General features: G+C 45.0%; 1 protein-coding gene across 8 annotated transcripts in view; it reads right to left on the bottom strand.

Annotated features, from left to right (window-relative positions):
- Nucleotides 1-205: 205 nt before the first annotated feature.
- Nucleotides 206-26,380, bottom strand: part of rimbp2a (RIMS binding protein 2a) — a 57,438-nt gene continuing 31,263 nt past the window's right edge. For 5 of the 8 annotated variants that reach the window (XM_031577303.2, XM_031577301.2, XM_031577306.2 and 2 more), the window contains 20 exons: nt 25,942-26,031; nt 24,013-24,135; nt 21,041-21,145; nt 19,490-19,540; nt 18,614-18,634; nt 17,113-17,317; nt 16,544-16,701; nt 15,578-15,657; nt 15,351-15,460; nt 13,057-13,896; nt 10,939-11,090; nt 7,990-8,781; nt 6,953-7,084; nt 6,524-6,670; nt 6,127-6,226; nt 3,250-3,419; nt 2,813-2,981; nt 2,462-2,562; nt 1,988-2,059; nt 206-1,240 (listed from right to left, as the gene is read on the bottom strand). In XM_031577303.2, the coding sequence (XP_031433163.1) occupies nt 1,040-1,240; nt 1,988-2,059; nt 2,462-2,562; nt 2,813-2,981; nt 3,250-3,419; nt 6,127-6,226; nt 6,524-6,670; nt 6,953-7,084; nt 7,990-8,781; nt 10,939-11,090; nt 13,057-13,896; nt 15,351-15,460; nt 15,578-15,657; nt 16,544-16,701; nt 17,113-17,317; nt 18,614-18,634; nt 19,490-19,540; nt 21,041-21,145; nt 24,013-24,135; nt 25,942-26,031 (3,819 nt within the window). In that variant the 3' untranslated portion in view covers nt 206-1,039. The remainder of the gene's footprint in view (nt 1,241-1,987; nt 2,060-2,461; nt 2,563-2,812; nt 2,982-3,249; nt 3,420-6,126; nt 6,227-6,523; nt 6,671-6,952; nt 7,085-7,989; nt 8,782-10,938; nt 11,091-13,056; nt 13,897-15,350; nt 15,461-15,577; nt 15,658-16,543; nt 16,702-17,112; nt 17,318-18,613; nt 18,635-19,489; nt 19,541-21,040; nt 21,146-24,012; nt 24,136-25,941; nt 26,032-26,380) is intronic. The other 3 variants (XM_031577302.2, XM_031577308.2, XM_031577304.2) reach the window with 2 other exon arrangements.

The raw sequence follows: 26,380 nt of genomic DNA, 5'->3' as shown, positions 1-26,380 counted from the left end.
TTTCTCTCCATTTTTTTTGGCCAAGCAGGTGAGGAAGAAAAACAAAGGAATTGAAACAAAAACCAAAAAATGATGCAATGACACGTTTCAATAAAAACACACTCCACACATATGAGAAAGTCACAAGAAATTAAAAGGGAAAACGACAAAGAAAATACACACATAAGCACAGAGGACCACCAAAACATCTTCCTCAGGAAACATGTTGATTTTTGTAATTAGTCATTTATTTCTTCACGTTACCGTTACAGTCTTAGATTGTACCAATCAACTTTGTAAAGAGACCACTGTGCCGTGTCTCTTTGCTTTCAGAGTGTGGTCTGAAAAATAGAGTTTTTATCTTATATGAGTGTGCAATATACAAAAGAACCAAAGCCTATTTAAAGAAATACAACAGTTAGGCCAATGTATGCGGTCATATTTAATATAGAAAAAGGTATCAAGATTATTGTTGAAAAAGGCATGCTTTGCTAAACCATGGCAACCTACATGAAGTCACTTCGTCTTTTGTTGTTTTTTTTCTAGGTAACAAATAATTCCAACCAGGTACCCTTTAGACAAGTTCATAAAGCACTTATGAGTTTATACCACACACAGTATCCACATAGAGATTTTGTGTTTCAGTGCAAAACATTGGCATTTTTTTTGTTAGTTTCGTTTTCTTTTATGCTCGCCCACAGTTCTGAGTTCTGAAAGGGCCCTACGCATATCTCCCCCTTGTGTGGCCCCCCAACATGAGTCTGTTGGCCGTCTGTGTCTGTGTGCTCTCGCATTTCATCACAGGCTTTGCTTCTTCCTTTCCAAAGACATCAGAAAGGGCTCGGACTCCCAAAAGTCACCACCAGCATCATCACCACGGCCACAAACAAACAAACAAACAATCAGGCAAACAACCAACCAAACAAAACAAAACAACCACTGAACTAACCCACAGACCACTCACAAGAAAAAAAGAAAACAGAAAAAAGAAAAAGAAAAAAAAACCAGCACAGACGGCGAAAGACGAGCAACTCAAACGGAGGATGGATGGACACAGGGCCTAGCGCTGACAGCGGCGGTGGGAGGAGGAGGAGGAGGAGGGGTGTACCCGTTTGGCCTCGGCCTGTGGCGCCAGTTCCACCTCCGGCTCGGCCTGCGGCCCGCCGCGAGGAGGCGTGTCCGTCAGGTAGACCTCCACGTCGTCAGGCACTTCTTCGAGAAAGTTGGAGGGGACAAGGCCCCGGTGGCCATTGATCTCACCCTAGAGGGAGGAGGGCAGAGGGGGGTGCAGACAGGAGAGGCACAGTGAAGGACCAACCAGGAGCCGGTGTCTAACGTGAAGCATATGGAGGCACAGCCAAATGAATGAAAGTCTTCTGGATCAAAATCATCTTATGTTTTTTGTCATGGAGGTAGTGGAATAAATTTGAACTTGATATCTTGCATATATGACATAGCGTGCGCCATTCTGCTCAATGCTCAAGTGAAGAGACATTACATATTTGACAACGGCACAATGCTGAACACAAGACACACAGAATAGGGAATACAAAAATAGAGCATTGAACGCAGTATCACAATTTCATCTACTGTAAGATATAACTGCTGATTTCACTCCTTGATTTCATATTATCTACTGTAATACAAAACTGCTGATTTCAATCCTTGATTTGATATATCTACTGTAATACAAAACTGCTGAATTCAGATTACAGTTGTTGTTTACTTTTGTTGTTCAGTTGTTGTTGCAGTTTACTTTAAACTCCTTTCAAGTTGAGAGCCACCCTGCAGTTAAACTCCTCTCTCGTCTCGGTGCAGATTCTGCACTCTATCCTGCTGGCACTAAATGACTGCCGGGTGGAGGAGGAACCGGTGAGCAGGTCTGACAGTCACGTCTGGCGGCTGTGCGCTCAGCATGAGGTCAGTGCTGGCCAGGCTGCCTGGAGACAGCGGACCAGACATCTAATGTGAGGGGTCAGCACAAAGTTTGCAAAAAAAAATTACTTACATAATAAAATCCATCTTCATCAATCTCCCCAAACACGGCGATGATGTCGCCAGCGCAGAACGTCAGCTCGGCCTGCGTGAGAAAATACACACTCAGCTTCTTAAGCTGCTGCCCAGTCAGCAGGGCGTGATGGGAGAGTGTGTGTGTGTGTGTGTGTGTGTGTGTGTGTGTGTGTGTGTGAGTGTGTGTGCCTGTGTGTGTGCGTGTATGTGTGTGTGTGTGTGTGTGTGTTCATTAATGGGCTTGGAGGCACTGCCAACTCAGTGATTCCCCATTATTGTTGTTTTTGCTCATGTATGCTAAACATGCTATCATGAGTTGAATTGAGGTAAATTCTGAAATAATACATCTTGTATCATCAATGGCAACTTAACTGAGTGTACTATACTCTAGTAAAGCCCTGTGTGTGTGTGTGTGTGTGTGTGTGTGTGTGTGTGTGTGTGTGTGTGTGCGAGGGACGGGCTGAATGTGCACCTCTACATCCACGTTTGGGGAGCTTTCTCTGGGGTCGTAGTCGTACAGAGCCACCATCCTCCTGGAGGCTACAGCGTGCCTCCCTCCTCTCCTGTTCTGTTCTGTAGACAGAGAGGAAAGGATTAAGAGTGATAAGCAACAGAAAGTGAAACAGAGTCCCAAGATATGAAGGGACCAAAAAAGATTGATGATGAAGATATCTCACTGGGCATGGCATCAAGAGGCACTAGACTACTATCTACAGATGAATGCATATAATCTTATGAAAAGAGAACTTGAAGACATAAAACAAAATGGTATGAGGGACAGATTTGTCCCTCTGAATAGGCACATACGAGATGCTTTAGGTACCTATTTTGTCCACTGGTGTGTTCAGAGACAAGTAGCCTTGTTTGAGAAGCTGTTCTCTTGTTTCTTCGTCTTCTGCACGGATCTCTGACACCATGTTGCAGGGGATCAGGCCCGAGTGCTCTCGGATTTCCCCCCGATAAAAGCCGTCTGTGTCCTTATCGCCATACACCTAGTTTATAGAGACAGAGAGGGAGAGCAAGACAGAGACCAGAAGGACACAAGGGGAGCTTTTAATGACTTTGCAATATCCTAAGACCTTTAAGTCCTTGAACGGGCCTATTTCAAATCACCGCACGGAAGCCACAAAGCCTGCGGCACATGCTAACGACGATAATGGCAGGCATTAACATTTATAGGAGCAGTAACAACGTTTATAAGAACGTTCGAAAATTAGACGAGATAAAAAAAAGTCTGACAGCTCCAGATGCTTCACCCACCTGGATGATTTGGCCCTCTTTGAACGGGAGCTCCTCCTCGGCCGCGTCCGGGTTGGGTGACATGGAGAGGGGGTCATAGTCGAATAGCGCCACGAAGATTCGACCCTGCTCCTCGGGCTCGGACTCGTCGTAATAGGGAGGTGACCGTCGGCCTCGGTCCCTGTACCCATCTATGGTAGAAAGAAAGTTAGACAAGTGTGCAGACAGAGAATAGAGTATTCATAATATGTGTAGTTAGGTTTTAAATAAGACATTTCCATTTTTATTGTGATGGAAATAATACACTATGTTACTTTTAAATGAGGACAATATTAGTCTGTGCTGTGTAAATGTAAATTATAACACTTCTGAGTACCATTATTTTATCTAGAAAGTATCACACGCACACTGACAAACACACACAGAAAATGAGACAGGATTCACATGGTGCAGATGTAGGTTCAGATGACCATGCAGCACTCAAAACTAAAACACCACAATGGATTGAGCTGATCCAGCCATCACAACTCATTTCCCATCCGCACTGCAGTTATCAATCCATTTAGCACCCTCTGCAGGTCACCAGTGGAACAACCAACGCAGGCCATGGACTCGTACAGTACAGGCAGAATGCTGTGCGAGGGTGTGAGTGACCCACAAAAAACACTGCACACACACACACATACAGATGGTGAGCAAGCCAGACACCCATGATGACCAACACAGACTGCAACTGAACATGGCACAGAACAAGGACATTCACAGACAGTCTCACAACTGCTGTGCTGTGGAGTCATGCATGGAGCTGAACCTGGGTAGGTGTCTTATCTGGGTAGGGTCTTATCCTGAACCCTGTGTGTTGCTAATCTCAGAGCTACAATAACCATTCCATTTAAGAAAGAAGGCCATAGATTCAGACATAGTAAATATATTACATGAAACTATGCAAACAAACACAGACATATACTTTAGAATGTGCAGCTTTTTGCTTAGATGTTTTGTTTTGGCTTATGGATAAGGATTCAGAAATCAGTGGAAGCTTGTTCTGGTCAGAATGCTAATGCTAACTGCTCATGTCAATGAAACTAAGTGATATAGAGCTTTCCTTGTGACTACATGTCCTAACCTTTTTTTGCTTTGGTCTTTCTGATCTTTAGGCAAACATTTGTGTAATGCCTGTGTAAATGTGTGTAATGTGAAAGAGATACGTGTTGTCTGTGGTGAGAAGAACACAAGGAGACAGCATCGTTCCTTTGGGAGGTTAAAGGCACTGCAGCACCCTTGACTTTTACCATGTTCTCATGCATGGGAGGAGTAAAAGTAGTCTGGGTGCGATCATGTCTGAGAAGGGGGGGACGGAGGAGCGGGCTGGGAGGAGGAGGTGGGGAGGGGGTGTAGGGGCAGGCAGTTCATGGCAGTCAGTGCAAAGGAGGAGTTGTGAGTGAGGGGGTTGTGGGTGGTGGTGGGGGAGAGAGGGGTAAGAGGGGTGTCAGGGGTCTGGGCATTCTCTTGGAGCATACAGTCTCAGCAGCATACAAGGTCTGCCACATGTGGTGCATCACTTCCCCCACGGGCACGGCTGACGCGGGCGTCCCCAGCGCTCAATGCAGTCAGTCAGACACTCATGGCACTGTCTCTCCTGTGCAGGCAGGCCAGCAGCTCATGCGATTAGGGTGGAAGAGAGGCTCGCTTTCAGGGATCTCTCGCTCTCTCTCTCTCGTTCTCTGTGTCTCTCTCTCTCTCTCTACCTTTCTCCTCGAACACGTACCATAGGAAGGCCGTGGCCCCCCACGTCGAGAGGACCGTGTCCTGTGCCGCGCTACACTGCCATAGTAAACATCCTCCATGACCGGAGAGAGGTTCCCCTCACTGTTACTCTCTGTGGTTATCTCTATGGAAACACCAATCAGAGGGTGGGTTGTTACCATGCACAGGTCACAGGGGGAGGGGCTGGAGTGGACAGAAGTAGGGGAGGTGGGAAAGGGGCATCACTGAGGAACAAGTCTGTATCCTTACAAAAGGAGAACTACGGGCTTAATGTTCTCATCAGAAAACAATGAATGGAGTACTACTTTAATAAACACTCAAATTTAGGCAAATCTGCCACTTACCTCAAATGCAATCGACAATCAACATATTTGATGTTCAATCTTTACTTAATTAACCACATTCTCTCTAGTCATCAGACACTTATCTCAAATCAGGTTGCTGTTTGGTACTGTGACAAGGGCTTTTGTATGTGCTTTTTACAAAAAGTCATGACATATAGCTATCTATAAAAAAAATCATTACAAGATAGCATGCTGAATAGCTACAAGTGTCACAAACAACAGCTGTCCTCCTGTATAACTGCCATTCCTCTCCTCATATCTTCGTATCAGTCTATGGGTGGTGAAATGGTGAAAAAGAGTCTGGCTGATAATATGTTCAATATTGGTGTTAATTAGTCATTACTGTTTGGAGCTACAGGTGGTCACCACAGGCATCTTTGGTGATTGGTTGTCTGTGAGGTTTAGGTTACTGTGTGTAATTTAAGTTCAGTCTTTTGTGCTGAAAATGTTCACTAATATGAGTGTTTGGTCATTTCAACTATATTGATACTATATTAAATGTAGTACTATATTGCCTAAACCCATCTGTATCGAAGTGTATGTGTCATATTAAAGACTACTCACACTGCAAGAAAACATGGACATGATAAAACAACACAGAGAGTGACTGGCAGACACTGAGAAGCTCATGAAAGAGCCTATGGTAGAACTCCTACTGTGGGGTGGGATAGTGGCCAGAATGCTTACAGGATACAAGGAGCACACAAAACACTTGACCACAGAAACACACACACAAAATTAAGGATTTCCCAGAATCCCGCTTTTCCCTGAGAATGACAGCACTGACCAATTGAGGGAACCATGAGGGGCCGGCGCGGGGGTTGAGGTCCACCTTGAGCCGACCGTCGATTGTCACCACGTTCCATGCGCCCGGACGAAGGAGACCCCTGACGTAACAGACACAGATAAAGGTACGGTATCTAGCAGACACTTTTATCCAAAGCAACTTACAGTCAACCTGCAGCAATCAGGAACTGAACCCAGGTCAGCCACTTACAAAGCAGTGACACTAACCACTGCACCACCACACCATGATGCTCTGTTCTGTACATTACATCCTCCAGCACACAGAAAACATGCAGTATACAATCCATACTGTATGTATACCATATCCATACCCTATGGCTGAAGAATCTAATACTAGATGGAGAGAATGAGCTGCTGTGCTGTACGTGTGTAGGCACCTTCTGTGTGCAGTGAGAGTTGCGCCTGCGGCCTTCCTCCAGCTGCATCTCGGAGTAGAGCTCCTCCTCGTCCTCCTCCATGATGTCAGACAGGTCAGAGCCACGGCTGCTTTCTGTTTGGTAGTCCTCATTTTGGCTGTACTGAGGCTGCATATACACACACAAACACACAGACAGACACACACACACACACACACACACACACACACACACACACACCTTAGGCTTTGCAAGTGCTAACAACATACACACAGATAATGGCAACTTCAATGACACAAAGAGAAACACATAGTCTTGAATTCATCTTGAAGTCATAGAGGAACATGGCATGGGATTGAACAGGTCCCCAGGAGAAGGACATGGCATGTGATTGAACAGGTCCCCAGGAGAAGGACATGGTCTTCAGTAAAATTACATTAAATGCCCCACCTGTCTGCCCAGCTCTGAGCCACGGAGGAAGTCATCCACAGATGCCCCTCTACGTCGGCCCTGGTCGTAGCCTTCCTCATCCTCCTCTTCATCAGAGCCCTGCTGTTGGAAAGGCTGGCTCCTCCTCTCCATCTGAGAGAGAGAGAGAGAGAGACAGAGAAAAAGAGAGAGAGAGTGAGAATTGTCAGTAGAGAATGTCATCTGGAACAGGATGACACGGCATCAGTAATAGCACCTGGTGATGCAACACCCTTCCACCTTGACTGAACTTATTCCATTAAATCCTGTGATATGATGGGCTCTGCTCCTGAGGTGCAATGATATTATCCTCTTTCTCAAATTATTCCCTACAGCCCAAATCCCTGATTTTTTTTTTAGATTTCAATTTATATTCGAATGATAATCCTATGTTGCTGGATTACAATGTCTAGTTTGCTCTGGTAAAGCAACTTGTAGGTAATGGAACCCTGCAATCTCAGCAGTTCTCCTTGGTATTCTGTGTATTATTGTATATAATGTGTGTTTGACTAAAATAAGGGTAGGCTGCTTTTTAAATACAAGTTAAGAAGTGCTTTTGAGATGAAAAGTGGTAAGGCATAACTGACATTCAGAAGAGGAGTTATCTGCCTAGGGAAAGCTGTGTCAATATTTTCTGTGTTTTTGAGTGCATGATGCAATAAGCTTCTATTTATTTTCACACCATCTAATCCTCTTAGAGCCTTATACGTAGTACAAATATTTAACATTAAGCTTTGTCTTGTTTTGCTTGTTTTAGGACATCTTCATAACTCTTGGAGTTTGAACATACTAAAGAAACAAACTGTTGTCCAATCTGTCTCCACCCCCAGAATGGTCTACTGCTCTTATCTCACACCAAACCTAACCAAACTCAACCAAACCCAGTCAACAACATCATAACACACCAAACTACATCACAACACAGCACAAATCAAACCAAAACAAACCTAGTTAAACCAAAACCAAAAAATAAAGCCCCACCACTTCAAACCAAACAAAAACCAGCCAACAGTACTCACCCGTCCACTCTCAGCTGCCACCCTCTGCGCCGCCTCTCTGGCGATGGCCTTGGCCACCGTGTCGGGGATAAGTGTGCCCCGCGGCTGTGGCAGGATCCTCTGTGGTGAGGGCGAGCGGCGGTTGGGGTGGGGGGGTGCCTCCAGCGTGTGGCCGTGCATGGGCCCGCGCGGCATGCCCGACGGCGAGCGCAGGGGCTCCCACGGTTGGCTGCCCGGAGGGCCGTGGTGCCCGCCGCCCGGCCCAGGAGGTCCGGGCTCTTTGGTTTCCAGCTCTCTGGCACTTAGTGGTCTCTGCGGCTGCCCCGGGGCTGGGTGGGCCAGCTGCGGGATGTGAGGCTGGGGCATGGGGATGTGAGGCTGGGGCTGCGGGCCTGGGTGAGGGGGCAGCGGGTGGAGGTGCGGGGGAGGCTGCGGGTGTGGGTGTGGAGGGTGCGGGGGTAAGTGTCTGGGAGGTTGCTGGGGTAAGGGCCGGAAGTGGCTGGGGGTGGGCTGAGGGATCTGGTGGGGAGGGTGGGGCTGGATCTGAGGCTGCGGTTGGGGGGCCGGGTGAGGGGGGAGAGGTTGGGGTTGAGGGCGGAGCGGGGACTGGAGGTGGGGCGGAGGCGCGTGGGCGTGGGGGTGGGGGGCACCGGGGGGAGGCAGCAGGTTGTTTGGAATGGTTGCGGCGGACGAGTCTTGCGACTCTCCTTGTGCTGACAGGGTCCGGACGACGACCTCGCGCGCCTCCAGACATTGGATGCGGTTCAGCTCCACAGTGACGTAGTCCGCCAGTGGAAACATCACCTCAGCTATCTGCAGACTCACAAAATGAAATCTCTTATCACCCAGTATATATATACAGTGTTTATTTGATCAAAAATACCTGTTAATATTGCTTTTGTCACCATATATGGCCTTCTCTGGTCCTTTCTCAGTCTTGCATCAGATTCGTTATGAGAACCTGTCACCTATCTCTGTCATTTTTAGTTAATCTGCTCTGCTCTGTAAGGCAGTTTGCTTCATAGCATTTTAAATCATTCATCATGTTTGTCTGTGAACAGCTTCACATCTGCATTTCAAATAAACAAGATGAACAAAAGGAAACCAGTTATTTCAAACTCACAGTTTATAAACTGGGTGAATCATAACAATTATTGTGATATAGCAAATCTCTGAGAAAAGGCTGTACAGCCACAATCTTCAAAATCGTTTTCTTTCCCTTGATCTTTCAAATACATGGCACAACTATAACAGTATCCCAACAGTATATTAAACCATCAGAAGATAATTATACCGTATTGCAATGAACACAAAGAGTTCCTTACTATGCTTAAATATGAGCTACCGGTTGCATTCTATAATAGGAATGTGCAACAATGTAATGCCTCCGTCATCCAGCAGAGAGCACCAGAGTATTAGACAGCAACTATAAGCTCCTTTCGGCATTGGAAAATGAATGTGAGATTCAAAGCTTATGGGCTCCAGTATTAGGAGCTGTAGTTATTACATCACCAGGACTAGGAGGGGTCATTCACTCATAACTGAAGACTATGAGAGGGCACACACACATAGTTGAAGACTATGAGAGGGCACACACACATAGTTGAAGACTATGAGAGGGCACACACACATAGCTGAAGAGTAAGACTAGGGCACACACACATAACTGAAGAGTGAGACTAGGGCATACACACATCGTTGAAGAGCAAGACTAGGGCACACACACATAGTTGAAGAGTAAGGGAGGGCACACACACATAGTTGAAGAGTAAGACTAGGGCATACACACATAGCTGAAGACTAGGGCATACACACATAGCTGAAGACTAGGGCATACACACATAGCTGAAGACTAGGGCATACACACATAGCTGAAGACTAGGGCATACACACATAGCTGAAGACTAGGGCATACACACATAGCTGAAGAGTAAGGGAGGGCATACACACATAGCTGAAGACTAGGGCATACACACATAGCTGAAGACTAGGGCATACACACATAGCTGAAGACTAGGGCATACACACATAGCTGAAGAGTAAGGGAGGGCATACACACATAGCTGAAGACTAGGGCATACACACATAGCTGAAGAGTAGGGCATACACACATAGCTGAAGACTAGGGCATACACACATAGTTGAAGAGTAAGACTAGGGCATACACACATAGCTGAAGAGTAGGGCATACACACATAGCTGAAGACTAGGGCATACACACATAGTTGAAGAGTAAGACTAGGGCATACACACATAGCTGAAGAGTAGGGCATACACACATAGCTGAAGACTAGGGCATACACACATAGTTGAAGAGTAAGACTAGGGCATACACACATAGTTGAAGAGTAAGACTAGGGCATACACACATAGTTGAAGAGTAAGACTAGGGCATACACACATAGCTGAAGAGTAAGACTAGGGCATACACACATAGTTGAAGAGTAAGACTAGGGCATACACACATAGCTGAAGAGTAGGGCATACACACATAGCTGAAGACTAGGGCATACACACATAGTTGAAGAGTAAGACTAGGGCATACACACATAGCTGAAGAGTAGGGCATACACACATAGCTGAAGACTAGGGCATACACACATAGTTGAAGAGTAAGACTAGGGCATACACACATAGCTGAAGAGTAGGGCATACACACATAGCTGAAGACTAGGGCATACACACATAGTTGAAGAGTAAGACTAGGGCATACACACATAGTTGAAGAGTAAGACTAGGGCATACACACATAGTTGAAGAGTAAGACTAGGGCATACACACATAGCTGAAGAGTAAGACTAGGGCATACACACATAGCTGAAGAGCAAGACTAGGGCATACACACATAGTTGAAGAGCAAGACTAGGGCATACACACATAGTTGAAGACTACGGCATACACACATAGTTGAAGACTAGGGCATACACACATAGCTGAATGCCTTCACATTAGACACACTGGTACACTCACCTTCTGGCCCTTGGTGCACACAGCATAGCCAATGACATTGGCCCCATTGGAGGTGCCCATAGGTGTGAGAAGGGGGGGTTTCCAGCAGACCTGCAGGACTCCAGGGCCCGGACCACACTGGACCTGCACCTCTTGTGGGGGCAGTGGGGGACCTTAGGACACAGACAGCAACATGCCAACAATAAACACCTGCACACAACTACACAGCGCTAAACACCAACATACCTACACTAAACACCAACACTAAACACCAACATACCTACACTAAACACCAACATACCTACACCAACACTAAACACCAACACTAAACACCAACACTAAACACCAACATACCAACACTAAACGCCAACATACCTACACTAAACACCAACACTAAACACCAACACTAAACACCAACATACCTACACTAAACACCAACACTAAACACCAACACTAAACACCAACATACCAACACTAAACACCAACATACCTACACTAAACACCAACACTAAACACCAACATACCTACACTAAACACCAACACTAAACACCAACATACCTACACTAAACACCAACACTAAACACCAAAACTAAACACCAACATACCTACACTAAACACCAACATACCTACACTAAACACCAACATACCTACACTAAACACCAACATACCTACACTAAACACCAACACTAAACACCAAAACTAAACACCAACATACCTACACTAAACACCAACATACCTACACTAAACACCAACATACCTACACTAAACACCAACATACCAACACTAAACACCAACATACCAACACTAAACACCAACATACCTACACCAACATACCAACACTAAACACCAACATACCTACACTAAACACCAACACTAAACACCAACATACCTACACTAAACACCAACATACCTACACTAAACACCAACACTAAACACCAACATACCTACACTAAACACCAACATACCTACACTAAACACCTGCACACAACTACTACACAGCGCTAAACACCAATTCCACTCAAGTTTCAGCTGTGATGGCAGTGGAGCTATGTTAACATCTTAAAAAACAAACTTAAAAACAGATACAAAAATATATTTTTTTTACTAAATTCAAAATTTGAATTTTACTGGCATGAAACAGGAAAAGAATGCGCTTGGAGTGGCCTAAGAATGATCATGTGCATACTGACTATGGCTGATATTGTTTGATTTAGCGCCGTGTTTAAACCTACAAATTCACAACAGCCACAATCCCACCTCTTCCTCAACAGGCAAACACCAATCCACACATACACACACCAGCACACATACACACGCAAATACACATATGCATGCACACACACACACACGCACACACACACACACACACAAATACACACATGCACACATACAAACACCCAAATGCACATATAAACGTTACCCATCCTTTCTTTTGTATCCCTGTAAATTCAATTATATTTTTCCTCCACTCACTACTGCGTAGAATGATACTAATCAGGGTTTATTGCTTGCCACATTTACATAGATGCCTAATCCTGCATTGTTACACAGACCATAAATAGCAAGAAGTAGAATGATATTGCTAGCTGTCTTAGCTCATGTCTATGAATTTGATGATAAACCTCTAAATAAAAAAATGTACAGAGGTAAGAGAGATGCTGTCTATACACTGCATACTATACTGTGCAGATATACAGGAATATACACGTTCAAGAAGCCGAATGTAATGATAGCATTACTTGTTAACTTCTGTTAAATTTAGCCACAAGGTAATCTGCCTTCACTATATGATACCCATGCAAATAAAAGCAGAGATATTTATAAGATATATTGTGTTTGAGAAATAAAGATTGACCCTGACCCCTGAAGGGTTGCTTCTCCTCAGAGCACACATTTTCCTGAAAGCTGACAGAATGTAGGCGAGTTTAATATTTCAGAAAATGTTGCTGACTTGGCAGAGTGTAATGCACTATTTGTATTGTAAAAAAACAGTTTGTTTCACCCAATATTAACACTGGAATGTGACATAATACCAGGATTACAGTATGAGATTCATGAATGAACGGTGTGTGTGTGCATGTGTGTGTGTGTGAGTGTGTGTGTGTGTATGTCTGTATGTGTGCATGCGTGTCTCTGCACCTTGACATGTCTGAACTCCCGCCTGTGTGCAGAACTCCACCCCGACCTCTTTCTTCTCCCTCTGCTCCAGTGGCAGCTGCCAGGGCATCTGGTGGGGCTTGGCCATCACCCTGACTTTATACACAGTCATGGCCTTCAGGGCTCCGAAACGGTACCGGTAGCAGCACGGCCTTATCACGGCCTGCTCCACCCCGTCCAGGTAAACCATGTGCGCATAGTTGCTGTTGCTGGGCAACCACGAGAGCTCGGCCGAGTCCCTCAGGATGTTGTCCACGCGCAGGCCGCACGGCGCCACGGTGACGCCGCAGCCCACGAGCAGCGAGCAGCGCAGCTCGTCCGAGGGCCCCCGCTCCGTCACGCTCTGCACGGACACGCGGTAGGTAGCGGCGCCCAGGTCCAGCTTCTCCAGCAGCAGCTTGGTGCGGCCGCCGAAGGGCACGCTGGAGCGCACCTCGCCGTCCACCAGCACGTTGTAGCCGCTGACCGCGGCCGAGCCCCAGCAGAGCGGCACCAGCGGCGGCTCCCAGGCCACGATCACGCTGCGCCCCAGCTGCTTGATCAGGGTGATCCGCCGCGGGTAAGGCACCACGTTGTCGCCCAGCTCGTCTCCTTCCTGCGGGCCTCCCGTGCCGTTGCTGCAGGGCCCCAGCGCGTCACACATGCCCAGGCCGTCTAAGGGGCCCCCCAGGCTCCCAGCGCCGTCGCCCAAGGTGAGCCCTAGGCGGCTGCGGTCCAGAGGGCCCAGCTCCTCACCTCTCTCGGCCGGGGGCTTCTCCTTGTCCTGGATGAACTCCACAAAGTTGGAGGGGACGAGGCCACGCTGTCCATCCAGCAGCTCTCCTGAGGGAGGAAAGAGACACGAGACATGAACTACGCCCAGAGAAAGCAATAAGATACACTTAACATAGCTATCATTCTTTTACCAGAAATACTCCTTTGTGTTTATCCTCTCACATAATCCAATATCTTACTTTACACAACCCCTAAAAGCATAAAAATAAACAAGTCATCCAGCATTCACTGAAGTGCACTTTTCTGGACAAACATGGATGTTCCTGCCACTGCGAGTGGGTGTTTGTAACACTCACTGCCTCTTTGATGTTTCTGCTTTATTAATTCAATGTGTCTTCATGGGACACATTCCAGGAAAACAAGAGAGACAGAGAGAGAGAAAGAGAGATAGAGAGAGAAAGAATGAGAGTGAGAGAGAGAGAGAGTGTGGGGGTGGCTCTTAGATATTGACAGTAATCATAGCCGTCAGAGGATAGAAACAATTTAGTGCTTAGGCTCCTAATGATGCCAGCTGCAAGTATATCTAAAAATAGAGGAAAAAACTAATTAGTAAAGGAGAAAACTCTGAGATGAAGAAAAAACAAAGGGGAAAAAAGAGAATGACTCAATGGGCAACTCAGTCCAGGGTGTGTGTCTCGCTCGGGGACACATGACGAATATGTGTGTGTGTGTGTGTGTGTGTGTATGTATGTATATGTGCATGTGGGTGTATGTATGTGTATGTCCGTATGTCTGTTTGTGTATGCGTATGTGTATGCGTATGTGTATGTGTGTGTGTATATGTGCATTTGGGTGTTTGTATGTGTGCATGTGTGTATTTGTGTGTGCGTGTGTGTGCGTGCGCGTGTGTGTGCGTGCGCGTGTGTGTGTGTGTGCGCGTGTGCGTGTGTGTGCGTGCGTGCGTGTGTATTCGTGCACATGTGGGTGGGGGCGGGGTTGGGGGTGTGCACAGGGACCCGTCAGCAGATGAACATGCTGGTGATTACTCAGAGTCACGCTGGATTAGGCATCAGAAGACAAGCAAAAGCTGCATCAGTCAGCAGCGCTACCTTCACAGAACTCATCTCACACGCAGCTTTCTGGGGTTGTCTGCCGTGCAGCAGGCAATCATGCTGATTCTTCTGACTGGTCATGAAACAGTGGCAAGGGGAGTCGCCAGGGACCAAATGATTTGACCACCATTCCTCAGCCACAAATTAATATAAGAAATGAAACTGTGAAATATGACGGATTTTGTTACCCTGTCAAATTATTTGTGTTTGCCAAAAACATTAATTCAACAATAAAAGATTCATTCTTGGTGTGTACTGGCAGAATATCATGTTACTCAAATTTTACCTCATTCCTATCAAATAGGTATCAAATGTTCATGGAGTGCATTTGCACAGATATTACTTTCAAACCTCAATGTATGGTAAAGCAATTAGCTTCTGGCGTTACATACGTTACAGCGTATAGCATGGAATATAATCCCTCTAAATGCGTCTGAAATCTTAGCAAACCTTCATAGAAGCCATCATCATCCATGGTCCCGTAGACATACAGGTACTTCCCAGCCACCAGGGGGAGCTCTGCCTCTGGATGCTCATTAGGTCCATCATAAGGGTTATAGCTGGTTAGGACAAGAAGAAGTAACAGAGGACAGTAAGGCACAGATAAACGCTCCTGTGCATAAAGATCGATACCGTGATATGGTAAATGAACCAGGCCTATACTCCTGTGTGCTCACCTGTAGCGGGCAGTGCAGAGACGGACCTGTCCAGTGTAGCGTGGTTTGGACCTGGGAGGTGGAGTCACCTCATCCTCCATCTGCGGGGACAAAACCAGTCACAAACCACAGGGGTGTCAGCAATAACATTAGCAAGTCACATTTACATCGTGAGCTACAGGTAGGCTCTCCCTCCACTAAATGAAGCAGTGGATCAGTGAATTGATCAGTTTAATAAAGCATTACACTTCGTGGTTGGAATTAGCCCCACTGTGATGTCTAAAGGCCCTCTGGGGATTGGATTAGAAAGACTCTCAATATCTGGGCATGTCACAGTAAGATCATATTATAGGCTTATGCCTATGCCTAGACATAAAGCAGTTATTTTCAGCTCCATGTTGTGTCATCCTGTGTCTCAGCCAGTGAATTCCAACCACATGGACCTCACTGATTTTTCAGCCATCTTCACACACACAGTACAAAGCGAAGATAACCCCACGTCTTTCACAGTGCATCTTCTGCACCAGAGCAGCAATGCAGTGCGGCACACTTGGGAGTCCACGCACACGACGGCGTGATCGTTATCTCCTGTTTATCAGGCTGCCAATCACGTAAGTAGTGGAAAAACAAATTCTCATGGGCAGCCCCCGAAGCCCCTAGGCCTGACAGCCTGTGTGGTGCATGTGTGTGTGGACATGATTATAATGACCTAAATACCAAAGCACATGAAGATGAGGCAACTCCCACTGCAGAAGGAACAACATGACAGCGCAGTGAAGGAGAAAAAGATTCATGTATGCTTATATGCTTATGTATGGCTGAGTGGGTAATGTGTGGAATATGTAGCATATTTTATATGACAATCATTTAAGGACATATTCATATATGCATTAGCATATAGGAAGAGGATTGTGTGAGCTTTGAACATGCGTGTGGGTAAAGGTATACTTGTGTATGTTTACGTTGGCATTGCCCTGCGTGACACACCTCTGACGGGGCCGCCCGCTGCGGGCTGGTGGGCCTGCTTCTGGTCAGGATGGTGGGCTTGACGGACAACGACTCGGGCTTGATTCGGGCAGCAGCGGTGGTGGGCAGGGGGTGAGGGGCCTCAGCGTTCAGCGGACTGCCCGCAGGTCTCTCATTGCCTGGAGGCAGCCATTTCCACAACAGATACAGACATAGCACATCAGCCAGCCATCTGCGTCACTCACTGCCTCTCTGCAATTACTTAACTCAGACAGAACAACATGTACACAGGGAGGATGAACTGCAGACCCACAGCCATTTGTTCTCTATTTTTACATTACAAGAAGCTATGTTACAGGGGAAATTCATTCTTGGGAGTTATGTACCGAAATTCTCATTCTCTGATCACTATTTCAATGAGGATCTGAGAAAAAAAGATAATCTCACGGTGAGTGGTTTTGTGAAAATACCTAAAATGCATGCTGTTGTTATGATGATTGTACTGTATTTCATGATCTGTCAATCAATCAACAATTATGTTTTTGCCATTACATACAGTTGGCTTTACAACCCTCTATTTTTGCACTCACCTTTCCCAGGCTGAGAGGTTTGGCCGTTGCTAGTATGGGAGAGGGTTTTTTCTGGGAGATGGGCGGCCTTCGACACAGGACAGGGGTCGGGGCTCAGGATGTCCACAGTGTCAGCCTCAACTTGGAATTTATGAAGCTCTTTAGACAGAAGGGTGAAATGCTCACTTTGAGACCTGCATTTCTGTTCCAGGTTGCGAACTTTGACCTTTGAAAGGAGAAGACAAAGAAGAAGACAGAGACAAAGATGAAGGTGAAGAGAAAGAAGAAAAAAAGATGACGACGAGAGAGGAGAACAAGAAGAGAGAGAGCAGAGGAGGAGGAGAAGAAGAAGAGGTGGAAGAAGAAGAAGAGGTTAATATCATGTTACATTTTGTTACATGTGTTTACTGTAGGGTCAGTTTCATATACTGTATAACTCCGTTAGGAGTCGTTGTGAAGATTTGAACTGTTATCTGTTTACATAAATCATAAAGGGAACCAATTACTTTCTTTAATATCTCAAGAACTCACTTGGGGCAGAGAATGCATATCTAAATCTCCATGCCATGATCAAAGTATAAAAAAGGAAACTAGAAAACATTACCATGCTTTGATAACAAAGCCCACCATGGTTTCAGAGGCTTATGAACTGACTTAATATATATTCAGGACCTTATCTAGAAATACCATGATGATAATAAAAGCCATCATTTCATGGGCCATTAGTTTAGCGAAACCAACATAGCTTTAACACCAGTGCCTGCCTAGCAGATGATAAGCATGCGCTGAGTCATCACCATGGGGAAAGTTTCTTTTGGCCAACAATTAACCTGGGTTCCGGGGCCATGCACTGTACACTTGGCTGCATCAGTGCTGCGTTTGACTGGGCATTGCTTGCTTTATTTAGGTGTCGGAGAGCCGTAAGCGTTAGGTAAACAAAAATGTAACAGGGAATAATTAAAACTCCTATATAGGTATTGGGGTTATAAGAAAGGTTATAGTTCTAGCTAATTAAAAACACAAAGTGACAGGACGGATTTGAGGGGTGTGGGTGGAATGGCTGAATGGTTTTAGGAACAATAAATGGAAAATAGTATATTTCTCATCATGTTTGGGTACTTCTGTCTCAGATAATGTATCCTCTATAATGTAGTCCATAACATGAAATTGTAATAGAATCACATATCTCTCTGTCTTACACGATTCCATTACGGAATCATGACAACTGTCTTTATGCAACTATCTATTTCAGAGTGTGACAGCATACATTATGATGACAGGGCTTCTAATGACTCAACAAAACAGGAATCATGAAAGTATTTTTTGTCTTTATATCAGATAGTAAACACTATTCCTGAGCAACACAGCCCATTAAAATAGCCATGCATAATAATGTATGATGCTTACATTTAAAGCATCTAAGTTGTTAATAAAGATGTGGAGTTTACAAAACAAAGCTTTGGTTTTAAAAAGGTTAGGCTGCATTAGTATGGAGTATGGTATCTTCTCATAAAATATATACCTGCATTCTGTCCCAATGGTTCTGTTTGAGCACAAAAGAAATGAGGATTGAGATTAACCAAACAGAAACAAGAGTGGTGAAACATCTGAAAAGCTGAAGAATTTACATGTGGATAAATAGCAACCAAGGGCAAAACGTGTTTTTGACAAAATGAAATCTGTCAAGTCTTTTGAATTGATGAGCTGTGAAAGGAACTGTGATTCTCTTTTCTGTTAGAGCTGAGATTGTTGTTGTGTTGAGTCAGTGCCAGTTGTGCACGCCAAGTGTGCATCAGAGTGTGTTCCTTCCTCAGTCATCCCCATAACTGTGGATGTGCATACGTGTGTGTGTGTGTGTGTGTGTGTGTGTGTGTGTGTTTGCGTTAGAGGCTTTCAGACAGAGCCCTCCACAGATCTAAGCCTCCTCGCTCCTACAAAACTGTCAGGAAATGTTTCCACTTTCTGTATAACTGCTTTCCAACTTGGCAGACCTTACTCCTTTCATATGAGTGTTTGATCGTCTGCTTGGCTTGCTGCAGAATGAAATGTTTTTCCTCTTCTTGAAAACTATACTCACTGAGTCTGGTGTCACGACACTGACTCATGATGATCACAAGAATTTCACAACTTTGATCAGAGAAAGTTGTAATTGAAAAGCCTTCTTCAAAAACCACAGAGGGGACCTATTCTGGACTATTGCACTTAGCATTGCATTATTACTGGAAATATATCACACATATCTGTGGCATTGTTCATAAAGAAGGAATCATTTTGTATGTGTTCTGCTATCCCCAACCTGTGTTTTCGTCAACCTTACAATGATAGCACAGTGAAACAATGTTTAATTAAGAAATATATGATACACAGATACTGGAGGCATTGAATGGTCTTTTTTTACCTCTAGCACATGGACCGCTCCTTCGTGTTCCTTCTCAGCCTCAACCTGAGCCTGCAATGCAACATTGACCACACAGAGAGAGAGAAAAACAAGTCAGTTCATGGGAATCTGTCAACATAGGGTCGTTTGTGTCAGTGTCCAAGTTCAAAGTACCCCAGTCAAAACTACCATCCAGAACCCTCAAAACAAAGGCACTTTCATTCCATTTAAGGCGGACATCTGTTGGATGGATCTGAGTTGCACTCAGCTGCGATAGCATCTGTTAGACACCTAATTGAATACATTCACAGACCAAACAAAGCAAAGAAAACAAAGCCAATTGGTCTAGGACAAAATGGAAGGATTGAAACGAGACTGTCCATCTTCGCTATGCCAACCAGACAGATCAGCACACAAAGAGAACGCAAACAGACAGGCAAGCATGCACGCACGCACGCAGACGAAAGGGAAGAGTGACGCCCGAGCCGTCATGCCTCTGTCGACTTTGAGAGGTGAGAGCTCAGCAGGGACCTCCCTCCCTCCCTAGGGGGCATGGGAAGTGTTGATAGACTGCTCTGCTGTGTTTGCTGTCAGCTCTAATTGTTGTGTTTGTCTGTGGCAGCTCATCTTTGAACAGGAACACGGTGGCAAAACGCAAACATACACGTCTGCAGGAGATCAAATTACACATGTCCTATCAAATGACTCCGACAGGATGTCTTATCTTACCTCGCACACTCAGACTTTTTGGGGAAAGACTCAAAAAGAGATGCAACAACAGACAATGCTTTTATTCCATTTCAGAGAAAAATACGAGGTTTTTCTTCAAGTAATGAAAATGTAAACCTCAGAGATTTAAAAGCTTAACGCTTCTGAACTCTAACCTAACGCAGAGGCGTTCACAACTGTTCAATCGTATCAGGTGAGCCACATGTCTTTGTCGGCAGCATCCCGGTTTCATCGGCACGTTTGTGTGGCCATAGGAGTGCAGGGCGATGTGGCAGAGCCATGTGAGCTTAAAAGCTTTTGGCAGGTCACTGTGCCTATGCAGCACACTGAGGTCAGGAGAATGGAAGACCTTTGTTCTTTCTTTTGTTATCTCAGCATTCAAGCTCTAGTATGTCATTGTATATCTGTTTTAAATGAGCTCAAAGGCATATTTTTAATGTGGACTGGGGTCCCCAAAGGGAAGTCTGTTCAACATCCTTGGCAGCATTACAGAGATATTCCCCTCTGAAGTTTCTTAGCAATTCTCAGCATTCAATCAACCAGAAAGATTAGAGAAAATCCAAGTTAGGGATTGGACCTCCAGTATGTCAGTCAAATAAGACAGCTAATGAACTGAACAGAGCAGCGAGGAGGGGAGAGATTTGTAGAAAGCAAGGGCTGTTGACAGGGTGAGGTCCGGAGCTTGAGAGGGTTGTTGGCTGGGTAGGGTGTTTAGATGGAGGAGGTTGATGATAGGGTGATGTCTGTGCCCATAGAGGGCTGTTGATAGGGTAAGGTTTATTGATACAGATGGTTGTGGATAGGGTTGGGTCTGTGGGCAGGTGCATATGAAAAGACTCTAACCTTCTGCAGAAGGTTGATCTCCTGCTGCTTGGTGCTGAGGACAGCCAGGGCTTGTTCATGCTCCGCCTCCAACTGCTGCGTACGGTCAGCAGCTTCTCGCATATGCTATGAGACAGAGAGAAACAAGAGAAGAAGAGACAGAACAACCGATCAGAGAGAGAGTGAGATTCCAGCCTTGACGCAAGTATCCAACACAAACTAGGGCCCTAATATTTCTTAGAGAATTAAAAATATCTGCCTCTCTCTCAGTCAGTTCAGTTATTTGCACATCTGTCAGTTGGGAAACCACAGGAGATGCTAAGTACATGCCATTCTCTGCTAGGAAAACACAGGGAGAGTGTCTGATGACTAATGCCAGTGGTTCTACATTCCTCTTCACAAAATAAGGACTCAGAACCAGAGTGGCTGAAACACTACAAACCTGCTCCCTCCTGATTCAGCAAGCTGTGCTATAACCACTCTCTCATGTATGTTTCAGCTGTCAACACCCAGGGGAAGCATCTTCATGTTAAGATGGTCAATATTTAAAAGCACTTCACAGTGCATGTATACATTTTTGATCCACATTATTGGAGCACGTTTTTTCTATTACAGCTTACATACCACGGGCCTTAATTTCATTGACGGGGCAACGAGCAAAGTGCCTGGACTAAAGCTATCATGATGCGTGTGGGCGCAATGCGATGACCCACCAATGTTTTTGCGTTTAGGATCTTGCAAATGGTGTTAAATTATTAAGTTATTAAACTAGATTTAGTTCATGCTCGTCAGACTTTACTCGTTGCTCATTGCCAAATCACCCGTCAATGAAATTAGGGCCGCACATGAGTTACTTCACTGTCATTCATCTAATATGGAGAATTTCAGGTGAAAGCATAGCATCTGTGTGTATGTTTGGCATAGTGAAGGGGGAGAGCATCTTTACATCAATCTCAGCATAATATTAAGGGCTGATGTTCTTTCCAGCTTTATTCAACTGGCGTTGCACTACAATGCTGGGGTTAAACTGAGGAGCAGGAGTTAAGAACAGACATAGATACATAAAGCCGCTTATGAGGGCTGACATCCGTTTCTTCCCCCATGTGACTCGGAGAAGCAAAGCAAGCCTTCTACATAATCACGATTGGGTTTATGCTGAGCTGTCAACTGGAGACTAAGAGGAGGAAGCTTAGTCCCCAACCTCAGAAATATCACCACTTATTTCTCCAAATATAGTAGCACATCTTTCAACCAGCACAGGTTTGAAAATATGTGTGACAGTGATAGGTCCCCATTAAACAAAATAAATCATTCAGGCTGCTATTGGCATTTAGGGAGCCCTGTTGTTGTAAGTAATTAATTATGCCGGTGAAGATAATCAATCCTTTTGATAGTGGCATTTACTTTTCCTTAAAATCTTTAATATGTGGTGTGTGCTAAACTCTGTGAAGAAAGGTACTGGTTTAAGATCATTTGGTTTTTTCCCCCTGCAATTCAACACAAGACATGCTAGACCAAGCTACTGCTAGACCAGTTAGCGAAGGAGGTATTTTGTGGGGGTGCCTGGTTGATCTATGTATAGGCTACTGATTTAATGCAGCAGAGGCTGCACTAAAAACCCTTTGAATTGAAATAAATGAAATCTCCCGCAGCCAGCCTCTCTGCCTTCCCTCCTCAAGTATTTTCCTCTAGCTTCAAAGATGCAACTCAGTGGCTGAAACTTAACCCCTGAAACCCTTTATCATACGTTTTATGTCTTTTCCAGAGGAGTGAGACTTAAAATGGTTATGCAATGGTTGGGGGGGGGGGGAAAGTTTAGCCGCAATTGTCTGAGAAAACAGACAAAAGTTGATGGGGCATTTGAGGTAAGGGAAAGTCTTTCTTGAAGCAGTCTCTCATCCTGCCGTTACCTCTCATGCTCTGTTCATTTTTCTACATTAATCTCCTCATATTTTATCCCTCCAGTTTTTTTCTTTTTAATGTCACAATCAATATCTAATAGAGGACTGCGACGTGCTGCATTCTTTTTAGAGAGGTGCAGGGTCGATTGCTTGTTACGGTACCATTTTTTTCTTTATGAAATGCCTCTGACAAATAGTCAATATAACCAGGGCATTGCTAAATTGTATAGCAAGGACATTTTTCATTCATCAATGAGACTTTAATTTCCATACACACACACACAACTCACAACTTGTGCATCCACATGCACTTTTTGTCATTGTATACTTTCCTGTGTAAATGCATGTCATTCATCATTTGGGAGAGAATTGACTTTGGTCTCCTGTACTCAGTGGCTCCTATCTTAGTGTGCAGGTCTGGACCATTCTTATAGACCTTTATTAACTTTTCAAGTGATATTTTCATTAGAGTAATATAACAGCCATAAAAGCTCCCCATTTTTCATATGCAAGTTGCAAGGATTCCAGCTGTGTCTCCCTCGATCCAGTCTGACAGACGAGAAGCCATTTTTGCAAGCTGGCTTTCTGTGACAGGACAGACCACTCAACGGGATTTATATGATCCTTTGGGTGCTGTCTATCTAAGAACTAACTGTAATGATTCTCATGAAGAGACTAGCGAGAGATGGACACTGAGGTTGTCTCTATAATTAAATAAAATGACAAGCTCTATCGGTCAGTGAAAAGTCAGTGACGACATATGTGCGGAATTAGGTTAATTTGAGCATTTCATCACATCTATAGTATATCCACTTGAAAGCATTTATGCCAACGAAAACCCAGATTATGCATGTTCACATTTTTCATGATGTGGAATTGCTATTTTCTGTATAACTACCGCATGACCTCGAAGGACACATCAGAAGAAGGCTGATGTAGACAAAAGGTGATGAGACAGATTAAGATGAGTCTATTATACATATTCAAGGTCACTGAAGAGATAATGATAATGATGGTAGCTTTGTGGGTGTTTGCATTTAAGTCTGTCAGTTTTAGCTGACAGAAGAGATGTGGGTGGATGGTGTTCCTTACCTTTAGGACCTCCTCAAGGTTCTCTAGTTGGCCTCTGAGCTGGTTCTTCTCCTGGCGTGCCAAGTCTCGCTCCTGAGTCACAGTACCAAAGGTCTCTCGGAGTTGCTCATAGTCTGACTTCACCTTCACAGAGAGAGCGACAGCCACAGAGTAAGACGAGATGCCTTATGAGGAGCGAGGAGGAGGCGGATTAATTCATCTTCCCTCGAATAATTTTGAACACTTCCTTCTCAAAATGGCATGAATAATGACGATTATGCAATGGTTAGGTTGCAGGAAGTTCATGGAGTACTGTTCCTGAGGGAGGAAAATAGAAGTTTAGAAGTCTAGCTTCTAAAACAAAGATGTGGCAAAACTGTGAAAACTGCTGACGGCACTTCAAAGTTCTGCGGCTGGTTTCCGATGAGTCATGGGCTCTACCTGAACATATGGACACCCCACTTTGTCTCTGTTAGTTGTACATAACTATCACTCCTTATTAAGTTCAACAAATTACTCATTCAAAGGACAGGGTTAGGCTACTTGGAATTCTAACAATGAATACTGAGAGCTGTCTTCACAGTTCTGTACTAGAGCTCCTATCATAAATATGGTTAAGCAGGACGCAAGCAATACAATGGTGAATACCATATCATCTAAGTACTGATGCTATGTCTGCCCTTCAAACATCAAAGTTTGCTTTGGATAAAAGTGACGTAGTTAAGAAAGTTTGAAATGTACTTTGATTAGATTGAAGAAATGAGCAACAACTGCCTGGGCCTAAATTACAGACTTAGAAAGATTGTCTCTTTAAAAATGTATTTAGCTCTGACTCTCACACTTTTTGGTACATATAACCCCGAATAGTCCTTTGGCTTGAAAGAGAGCCCACTCTAATTGGAAACAAGCAAATAAAAAGTAAGACATAAAAGTGGCGTAGATGGCAAATCGCATTCCCAATCTCATGAAGAGAGTGACTAAAATCAATAGAAGCAGACACCACTCCCTGTCTCTCTCCCTTGTCACCTCGCTCGCACTCTCATCTATCCTGGAAGTATCTCCACTCCCTGTCTGTCCCCAGAAGAAGGCGGAGGGGGGAGATTCGCATCTCTGCTATCGATCAGCGGTACATGAGGAATGGCGTGGGTGTTGGAGAGAGAAAGAGAACGAGAGAAAGAAACTAAGGAACAGACGCTGTCTCTCTCTGGGTTATTTACCTCCCTTCTCTCTCGCTCGCTCTCTCTCTCTCTCCTCTCATTAGCATCTCATCCAGCTCCGCAACTCAAGAGGGGCGAATCGAGGCTTTGATCACGCCGAAGCCCCAGGCCGACAGAGCGGTCGGTCACCTGATTAGGCGGGCGCCTTTTATGTGGCGGCTCCTCTCAGCCGGAGACAGATGGCGCCTTTTTGTTCCTGGGCAAGAGGAGCAGGAGAGGGGATTACGATACGCTTCTGCCAAGCCAGGGCCCCGGACGTTTGGCACCGGCCACCAGTTAAAATGGCATCATTAGCTCCGGTTACTGCAGACCACCCCTTCGCAGCAGTTTGCGTGTTACAAATGACAGGTGGTTGGTTCAATAGGTTGTGTCTTTATGGGGGAAGTGGCAGGGAAGGGCGTCGAGATGACACTACTGTCAGTGGCATTTCAATCCCCACAGTATGTGACCACTTCATTAATTCATTTCTTTCTGATCCAAACAACACCATTGATGGTTTTAGTCCTGAGGAGGGACATCTGTGGGGTGCTCTCACACTACAAAAACGACACGAAACACACTTGATATCTGCTGATATCAAGCGCGGATGCTGGCAGATATTGAACTGATGTGTAGATTAGCAGGGCCGATTAACAAACTGCAGTGGGTGCCTGATGCGGCTGATGAGCACTCATTGATCTGCGGGCGCTGGCAGTGGTGATGTCAGGGCTGCCGGGCAGGGCTGTCCACTCACCTGGTCATACTGCGCAGCTTTCAGACTGCGACTGAGCAGCTGCAGATTGAGACGGTTCCTCTCCTGCAAGGCATCATGCAGTTCGCTCTTCTGTATGGAAGGAAGAGACAGAGGAAATGGAAGGAGACAGTATAAGGAAGGGAGTAGAGAAAGAAAGGAGGAAAGAAAGAAGGAAGGAAAGAAAGAAAGAATATGAGAGGACAGAGAGAACAGCATGAATGATTGAAAGTAAGTAAGAGTTAAAGGAGGGAAAGTGAAGAGGAGAAAAAGGAGAGGAGCGAGTAAAGAGATGAGATGAGACGAGAACACAGAATGCATACAAATGAAGAGAGAGAGAGAGAGAGAGGGAGGAAGTGTGATAGAGATTTCAAAGAGCACGCAGGTGAAGAGTACAGACACAAAAGGAAGAGAGAGGAAAGAAAGAGAGAGAGAAGGTGAA

The sequence above is a fragment of the Clupea harengus genome, chromosome 12 (assembly GCF_900700415.2).
Source record: "Clupea harengus chromosome 12, Ch_v2.0.2, whole genome shotgun sequence".
In the NCBI taxonomy this organism is placed as follows: Eukaryota; Metazoa; Chordata; class Actinopteri; order Clupeiformes; family Clupeidae; genus Clupea; species Clupea harengus.
The sequence above is the reverse complement of the archived record's forward strand: the minus strand, read 5'-3'. Positions and strand labels throughout refer to the sequence as shown.